The sequence below is a fragment of the Peromyscus leucopus genome, chromosome 4, assembly GCF_004664715.2.
Source record: "Peromyscus leucopus breed LL Stock chromosome 4, UCI_PerLeu_2.1, whole genome shotgun sequence".
Taxonomy (NCBI): domain Eukaryota; kingdom Metazoa; phylum Chordata; class Mammalia; order Rodentia; family Cricetidae; genus Peromyscus; species Peromyscus leucopus.
This window is the reverse complement of record NC_051066.1, coordinates 50,333,408-50,342,929: the sequence shown is the minus strand read 5'-3', so window position 1 is coordinate 50,342,929 and position 9,522 is coordinate 50,333,408. Positions and strand designations below refer to the sequence as shown.

Here is a 9,522-nt window from a genome sequence, read left to right as displayed (position 1 = left end):
ATCAAATGACGAGGCTAACCGAGAGAGGAACTGACAGGATTCCTGGGGGCTGGGGTTACCCGAAAGGATGATAGGCAATCCCTGATTCTGAGCAGGGAAACAACACTGGCAAGCCCCAGCCGGGAAGCCATCTTGTGGGAGGAGGAAAGCCGGAAGTACTCAGCCTGGACGAGGCCTGAGGGCGGGAAAGGGGGTGCGTGGGAGGGCTGGGGGGGACCTGGGGTGGGGGAGCAGGGCGGAGCCGTGTCTCCTGGGCTTGGGGCGGGGCCTGACGGCGGGGTGGAGACCGACAGCTGGGCTCTCCAGGCTAGGGGCGGGGCCTTAGGGTGGGGCCCTAGGGTTGGGCGGGGTGTGTCACTGGAGCTTGGGGGCGGGGCCTGGCGGCGGGGTGGAGCTTCTGCCTCGTGGAGCTCCAGGCCGGAGGCGGGGCCTGGGGCGGGGCCTGCGGCGGGGCGGAGCTGGGTCGCGCGCTTTGGGGGCGGGGTCTCGCGGCAGGGCGGAGACCCGCATCTCCGACCTTCAGGCCAGGGGCGGGGCCTGAGGGCGGGGCGCAGGCGGGGAGGAGGTACCCGGGCCGCAGACGGCCGAGGTAGCTGACAGGGCCGCAGCGGCTCACCCCTCCCTTTCTCGGAACGTGGTTAGGCAGCTGCCGCTGGCACACGCCGCTGGGAAGAGAGGGCTGGGGGCGGGAGATGACGGTGGAGTGCTCGCTGCCTGACCCTCTACGAGCACCGGCTTCCTTCTCCTCGTAGCCCGGGCTGCGGACCTAGCAGGTGAGATGAGCGCCGGGAGCGTGGACCTGCTGGGTTTTACTCCTGTCCCTGCCCCTGGGGTCCGGATCAGTGGGCAGCGCCAGGCTCTGATGTGTGTCCCCGGCCTCGGCCCGTTGCTGCGCCTGTCTGCCTCTGCCCCGCAGCGCCTACGCCTGAAACCTGCGGGAACACTTGGGATGATCCGCGCAGAAGGGGCGATTTGTCCCCTTGGTGCCAGAGCTGCATCCCCAGGGTGCAGAGCGCCCCGTTGCACGTGCGCCTGCCTACCCTGTCATCTGGGACGTCTCACTTTATCCCAAGGTGGCCTCAGTATCTGCCCTTCCTGAGCGCCTCTTCCCAGGTACCTGGTGCTTTGCGCCAAATTTTCTCCCTTCTTTACGGAGCACCTAACGTGACTCCCATGCCCTGACTTTACACTTCCACAGATGCCAGTTGCCCTCGGGGCCATCTATTCGCTTAGGGACTCTGCACTCTTTATCTTGGCGGGCCAAAGTCTGTCCCTTGCAGACAGACAAGGGAAAAAGTCAGTGAATGGGGTGCCTGTTGATGTTTAAGAGTTCTTTTATAGTGCCACACGGCATTAGGTTTTTCTCATGGAGAAAGGATATTGGGTGTTTGAGAAAAGAACAGCCTAAGAGTTTAAAGCTTTCTCTTTCAAGTTAACACTGCACCACGTTTTAACTTAATAGCAATTAACCTACAATTTCAGTGCTTTGGTGATGTTATCTAAGTCAAATATAAAGTGACTAGACCGTTTGATCACTTCATTTTCTGGTGCCTGCCCCAGTGAAGTCACTTTTACAGTGGCGCATCAACTTGTTTGTTCTGTAACAAGCCTTGTTTTTGTAGATTAAAAGGCTGGATGTCATTTTTTTAAAACTTCCTTTCTTGTGGTGCTTGCTCATCTTAAAATGTGCTTTGGAAGCGGTTTTTTTTTCCCTCACGTTTAAAATGGTATGAGATAAAACTTCAGGTTTATTTTTATTTTTTTTCCCTTCCTTATTTTGAAACAATCGCTAGTGTAAGTCCCGACTGGCTTTACTTTGTGGCTGAGGCTGAGTTTGAACTCATCATCTTCCCACCTTTGCCTGCCTAGTGCTGGGATTACAGGTGTGTGATACGATGTCAGGCTAGAAGTCATTTTAATTTTCATTTGCCTTAGGAACTGTTGCTTTTATAACGATGGAAAAATTAAAGGGGCAAGGGCAGATTATTTTTTAAAGTTTTTTTTTTTAATTTTTCAATTAATTGAAAGTTGAACCTGGGTGTTGCTTTACCTATTGGCCATCCCCTTGATGAAGAGGTCTTTGTTCACTGTCAATAGCCACTTAAAACCAAACCAAATTCAACTCTTCTTAGTTGGTGGGTATAAAACAGAGCCTGGTAACTTTGTAACCCGTCCCAAACTGGTAACTTTACAGAGGATCTAGTGCTTCTGTTACTGGGGATCTGTAATGGCAGGTGTGTTTGTAGAACTACTTAGAACTACTTAGGACTCTTTGCTCTGTTACCATTCTAGACATTACCAGTAGGTCCGCAGTCTCTCTGCTCCCATCCCTCACCCTCCGGTTTATTCCTTGACCGTTAGGTTTGTGTTTGTTTCTCTGTCTGTTGAGGCAGGGTCTCAGTGTGTAGCCCCAGCTAGCTTTGAACTTGTGACCGTCGTGCCTCTGTCTTCCAGGGCTGTCTTCCAGCATGGCACACCACCCTTGGTGCTAGGACTGTTGCTGCCATTTCTTGAAGGCCTATTCTGTGATACACTGTGCATGAAATACCCTTTCTGTACAGTATCGCTCCAAGGAGGTTTCTCCACTCATTTTACACAGTTAGGCATGATTAAAGAAACCGACCGAGGGAGGCAAGGTACTTGACCCAAAGAGAGTTGATAAAGGTGAAGCCTCGAAGTCGTCTCTTTTCACTTAACTATTGCTAATTAAGATTGTTGTTTTAAAAAATATACAACTACGCTGTTGTTCTTATGTTGTCCAAATAAGAGGTTGCAAGTTATCCAAGTAAAGAAATATAGGGAACTCTGAAAAAGCATCAGAAGTCTGGGCCAGTTTCTTACCTCCTTTCCCACTCACTACCTTTCTAAGAGCACTTTTCTTAGGGACTCCAGAGTTTAATACTCAAGTCTGATTGTTGATCAGATCCTCTAAGGATGGCCATGTGTAGGTCCAGAACCTGGTTATGTGTCCAGACCAGAATCTAGCTATGTGTCCCGACCAGAACCTCTCTGTGAGTACCAACAGAATCTGGCTATGTATCCCAACCAGAACCTTTCTATGTGTCCCAACCAGAACCTTTCTATGTGTCCCAACCAGAAGCTTTCTATGTGTCCCAACCAGAACCTTTCTATGTGTCCCAACCAGAATCTAGCTATGTGTCCCAACCAGAACTTCTCTATGTGTATCAACATAACCTGGCTATGTGTCCCAACCAATACCTGGCTATGTGTCCCAACCAGAACTTCTTGGTGTACCTTTCAGTATAATTTGGTGCTTATTTGGTAAAACTCAAGTATGTGAACATTGTGGGATTGGTTCCTATTGGCCACTCCTGTTTAATCCTGGTAGAAAAAAAGAAATACTTGTCTTAATCCCAGTTAAATATGGGTTTTTTTAAAGGGTTTGGTTTATAGAGAGCAGCACAGGGACTATTCTCTTATACAACCCTGTGTGTCAGTTGGTGACCTTTGGCTTGTCACCTGGGTCTTTTGAATATGATGTGGGTATTTGAGAATTTAACCAAGCTTTGCAAATTGTAGGAAACACCAGATTTTTTTTCCCCTGTTTTAGGTAAGGTCACTTTAGATGGTAAACCTAGGATGATCACTTACTTAGAAACTGGCATGATTATATTAATTCCAAATTGCTAATAAAAACTGATTCATCTCGGAATTATCTAAAGTTTGTGCTGATTGCGTCTCTGGCAGCAGGAGGAGGGGCCTGTCAGTTGCCACCTTACCACACAGAGCGTGCTCCTCAAAACTTCTTGAACATCTTTATAACGTTTTAGGATGCAGTTTGTGTTTGAGGGGCTGTTACTGCTGTGAGAAACGTTTCTTATTTAGGAAGAGGAATTATCCACGCACGAACTAGATAATACCTAAGAGAGAACTGACCGTGAAAGAAGAGGCTGATTTAAGAACAGGTTGTTATTTAATGAATTTGGTGAAAATTTTAATGAATCAAGTTTTTTTTTTTTCTTTCTTCTCAGTGCTTCCTATGTGCTAGATGTTAGGGACATAGGAGTGTGTAAAGACATGCATGGTCTTTGCTTTTGTGACATTTAAAGTCTGGGAAAGGAGTCAGGCATAAGGCAGTCATTTCAAGGCATTGGGATAAACAAACAGAGAAAAGCAGACTAAAGGGAAGGATCATGATTTTCTCTGAGGAAGAATCATGCCTAACTATGTGATTAAAGAACCCTCACCTGATGAAATGATTCCTGAACCTTATGGTTGAGTTTGGAGAATGGGTAAGTGCTAATTATGTGGGTAGTAATGCAGACGGCAGAGAAAATGTTAGCGTGAAGTACACGTGTAAAGAGGCTGAGGAACTGTAGGCCAGTGCGTGTGCTTACGTAAAAGGAACCAGGAGGAGGCTGGTGGAATGCCACTTCTAAAAATCACTTTTTTCTTTCCTAGGTTTCCTTATACTCCACCAAAAGCTATATTTTGCCTTGGTTAGGTGGTTACTGTGTGCTGGGTGTGATTAGAGCATAAGGACTCCACTGATCTTGCCACTTCACAGACGATAAAGTGAAGCATAAAAAGTTAAGTTTTGGGTTCAAGTTGGTAAGTGACACCCTGTTATGATTCTCCCTTATGCTCAAGCATGGCCACAGGCTAGAAGGGACCTCTGGTTCCAGTGTGGCTCCTTAAACTGTCCCTGAGAACCTCTGGAGTTTCTAGAGAATCTGGGTGTAATCGAGTCCTTTGCAGACACTGGGCCTCCTCCTCTTGTCCACTAGATGGAGGTGGATTGTGGATCCCTGGAGAGAACCACAGGGCATCACTGCTGCTGTGACATCTGTGGATCTTATTTTACTCATGTCTGACACTAAAATAGAATGGTAACATAAATATTTGAAGCTGGCCCACCTTTGAGAGTGAAACGCCTCCCCTACCTCCTCGCCATTGCATTTCCCCCTGGTGGACATTGAAGAGAGTATGAACATTTATTTGGTCATTTAGTATGTAAATAAGTCCAGGTTTGCAACGTTCCATTTCCATCTGAACCCTGGTTGGTCGTAACACTGAATTTTCTTTTCTTTTTTCTTTCTTCCTTTTTTCCCCCCAGAGGCCTTGCTGGAGAGGGAAGAAGATAGAAAATGGATTCTTATATTTCAGCAAAGAACTCAACTCTTGCCGTTAGTGTGAATGAGACTTGGTCTGCAACCGTAACTCATGGATTTAATTCCACCAATGACCCACCTTCAATGTCAATAACAAGGCTCTTCCCGGCCTTGCTAGAATGCTTTGGCATAGTCCTTTGTGGCTACATAGCAGGAAGGGCCAATATCATCACATCAACACAGGCCAAGGGACTGGGGAATTTCGTCTCCAGATTTGCCCTTCCAGCTTTACTCTTCAAAAATATGGTTGTGCTTAATTTTTCCAATGTGGATTGGGCTTTCCTATATAGTATCTTAATTGGCAAAGCCTCTGTGTTTTTCATTGTATGTGTATTAACCTTATTGGTTGCCAGTCCCGAGAGTCGATTTAGCAAAGCTGGACTGTTCCCTATTTTTGCTACACAAAGTAATGACTTTGCATTGGGATATCCTATAGGTAAGTTATTTTTATTCTTCAACTTTAAAAAAATTCAAGCGTTTTATGTGGTAACGTAAGCTTTTGATTTATCTAAGCATTTGTTAGTGACATTCTTATTCTTGTCTCTAGGAAATCATTCATTATTTGTTTACTTGAAACTTTTTTTCACACAATATATTCTGATCACAATTTTCCCCTGCTCCAACTCCTCCTGGACCCTCCCTACCAACCCATCATTTTTTTCTTAAAGCTGTCTGAAATTAGAATATTTTTTCTTTGATTTCAGAGTTTTAAGGATTATTAAATTACCTACCTAAAATAAATGGCCATATTCTAATACCTTAGGGGATAATCTTTCTCATAGTATTCTATTTCTTCTCAATTACCTCATATAAAGAAATATAATTTCTAGAAGGGATCATATTCTGATTTAAATTATGTTTAAAAAATCCTTATGTCCCTATGAAAGTCCTCACCATCTCATGCCTGTAGTGGGGATTTATGGCATTAATAGCTTTCCCACACCATCCTTGTTCTTATGCTCTAGAATATTTAGATTATTTTACATTGAAATTTGTTTATGAGCTTGTTATTTGAATTTTCAGTGTATTTATGTTGAAGTGAAATTCTTGTTTAAGGACAGCAGTGGGGAGGAAACTATTGCTGATTTTACATTTTCTGGTAAAATAATAAACACACTAATTTGGGATGCTGTGGTTTCTTGAGAGGAAATATATTTTGTTTTTCAGAATATACCACCATTCCTAGAAACTACTTTTTAATATTTAAAAATGCAGATTGTATGTATTTTAACCACACACCACAGCATGGGAACTGTTGTGTTTGTGCCTTTTCATTCACTTACTGGAAAGTGCTACGTGGGAAGAGACCTGTGAACAAAGTTCCCAGACATACTGAGTTCATATTTTAATGAAGAAACACAGTTATGGTTGAAACTAAGATCCTATCAAACCTTGTCAGAAGAGTAAGTAAGGGCCGGATGTGAGGAGACAGCCCTGTGGCAGAGTGGTGGGTTAAGGCTTCTCTGATGATGTATCTTTAGAGCAGAGATTCAGTGGAACATTATTACATTGTACAATGGAAACCTGCCAGGAACTCTCAGGCCTCAGTCGTTTTATCCCATCCTCTTCCCACAAGCCATTTCACCACTGGCACGAAAAAGATTGTGGAGAGTCACACTTTTCACCTTTCCTTACTTTAGCCGTGGAAAACTACCAAGGAAATCAAATCGCTCCGAGTAGAGCAGGAGAGTGAAGAGGTCAGCAAGGCTCCAGCTGAGCGTTCTGTAGGGAGACCGTCTGTAGGGAGACCATCTGTAGGTATTCCTTTACGGCCACTAAACTTTAAGGTGACATTACAGAGCAGAAGTTAGTGTTTGTCCATGTCCTTAAGAGACCCGAGAATGTAGTCTGGTCAAGGATGTGTAGGGTAAAGACTCCAGAAGTGTCTTTGTCACCATAGTGTTAAGTATTAAATAAATATTGTTTTTATTTTAGACACGAACTAGATATATAGTGTCAGACTTTTATAGACTAGTGAGCTCATAAAGGGAACTAACATTTGTAACTTTATAGTTTACTGGGGATTTTATTATTTCAATAGGGCAGATATTATCACTTTCAAATAAGGAGACAGGGTTACAGGATTGTTTTAACCTGGGTCACGCAGCTGCCATGTGCCTGAGACCCAACTCTAGGCTTTCTGGTTCCAAATCCCAGGCACTCTCTTGTGCCACACACTTGCATAACAGGCTAAGTAAGTGTTTTAGAAGACCTGACCACCCTCTGTAATTTAGCAGTTTCAGAACAGAATCAGATGTTTTCATCTTTAAATTATGTTGGGGGGGGACAGGGGGCGGGGCTAGAGAGGTGGCTTAGTAAGAGTGTGTTGATAAAGCAAGAGGACCTGAGTTCAAACCCCCAGCATCCACGCAAAGACCAGGCGTGAGGGCTTTAGCTTCCTGAGGCCCCCTCTGCCTTGTGAAAGGTCTTCCACTCCATGTGCTTGCTTTATGTGTGTGTTCCCTCGCCCTCAATAAAAGCCATTTTTTACCAGCTTGAAGGAAAAAAAAAAGAAAGTCAGGGACAGGCCTTTCCTACCTCTAGCCCCAGTGCTGGGAGGTAGGGACAGCTGGACCCTGGAACTCACTGGCCAGTCAGCCTAACTGAAACGAGCTTCGGGTTCAGTGAGAGAGCCATCTCTAAAATACGGTGGAGAGATGGAGAAAGACTCCAGGCCTCCTTCTCTTGTCTCTGGATGCACACACAGATGCATGAACCCACAAAGGGGAAGAAAGAGCAGGTATGGAAAACAGCTATTGGATGAATTACTTTTCCTACTAAGACACTTTCCAAATTTAAAGTATATATACCCAGCCATTTCATCACCGTTTTTCTTACGTCCACATTATGTCAGTAAATGTGGTAATGATAATCAAGCTCCTTAGTGGTATAAACCCAAATTTCCTTGATGAATGTGTTGTGCAATTTGGGGTTATAATTTCTGTTATTTGTTTTACTCACAGACAGTAACTCTCGTAATACCAGGCTGTAGACTATAGCTTTATTAGAAACCGGTCCTATAGACAGGTTTCTCATCTACTTGTAAAATGGAAGATGTGTTCAGAACATTATGTCATGTGTCTGCTCCCTAGTGGGTTACTCGTTAGTGCAGTATCCATCTGTCCTCCGCTCTTGTGCATGGTGAGCAGAGAAGACAGTCTCTGGGAAGACCTTTCTTTTGGGTTTTCACAACTTCTCCTAGGAATTCCCACTGTCGTTCAGAGAGCAGTATTGATAATGAATTAGAAGAAACATCCTTCTTAGGGCTGCATGTGCTCCTCATCTGCCCAGTTTACAGGTGACTTGGGAAATGTTGGCATGGAGAGAAGACAGATAAGTTAGGGAATGAAGAAAAAGATGACTATGTATCTTTTCTGTATACTATGACTATAGTATATAGAAAATAAATCATGTTATATTACTATGTAGCTTTTACATTAAATTCAAGTGAATTACAGACTAAAAAGAGTCTCCTGTCTTTTAGAACAATTCTCTTCAAAGGTGCTTTTAAAAAATCCAGGTGTGAGAAGAAACCAAGAGTCTATCTACCAAGGTGACATGCCGATTCCAGCAGATCAGAATGGCTCCCTGCCTCTGTCATTAAAAGATACTAATAGGGCATAGTTAAGTCCTATAATTTATTCTTCAAACAATGCTGATAGCATAAGTGCCCTGACTAATCATAATTATGCTCCAGTGCTTGAGCTGTAAACACAATGGAGATGAAGCCATTTAACTATATGCCATTAAATAATGGAATGGTCTTGTCAGGGTCTGTGTGTTACTCGCTAGAGATTGAAACCCTGCAGGAATCAAAATAGGAGTCACAGCGGGTGGCTAATTTTATCTTAGTTCTTCCAAGCTATATAATAACTCCTCATAATGGGATTTCCCCCTCCCTCCAAGAGCCTTATTTATAATGATTAATTAATTAGGACTTAATAATTGATGTAGTGATTATAAATCTAATTTTAGTTGCTATAGGTCACTGTATTCATGTGTATTTTCCTTTTCAATTTGAAAGACTGTCTTCAAGTTGCTAACTGCCAGTTTATAAAGAGGGACTGTTAAGTAATTAGGGAAGTGAGTGGCAAAAGAGACTAAAACCCACGTGTTGAACCCCTTTCTACTGGTAATTTACTAAGTATTTATTTAATCGCGATTATTTGCTCTCCCACTAGACGTAACTTCTTTTACCCTTATGCACTCGTTCAGCTGAGTTAAAAGTCTCCAATTGTAACCTGCTTTATAAATATTCACAATGTGTGAAAAGGAAAAAACCCATGAAATTTCAGTCAGATAGGAGGACTGAGTTCAAGAGGGCTATTGTACAACATAGTGAATACAGTTAATAACAATGTAAGTATTCACATCATTAAAAAGCACATAA

General features: G+C 43.6%; 1 protein-coding gene across 1 annotated transcript in view; it reads left to right on the top strand.

The window, feature by feature from the left end:
* The first annotated feature begins 557 nt into the window (after positions 1-557).
* Positions 558-9,522, top strand: part of Gpr155 (G protein-coupled receptor 155) — a 42,152-nt gene continuing 33,187 nt past the window's right edge. Inside the window, exons 1-3 of the mRNA XM_028880641.2 lie at positions 558-773; positions 4,423-4,572; positions 5,078-5,568. Coding sequence (XP_028736474.1) covers positions 5,109-5,568 — 460 coding nt within the window. The 5' untranslated portion in view covers positions 558-773; positions 4,423-4,572; positions 5,078-5,108. The remainder of the gene's footprint in view (positions 774-4,422; positions 4,573-5,077; positions 5,569-9,522) is intronic.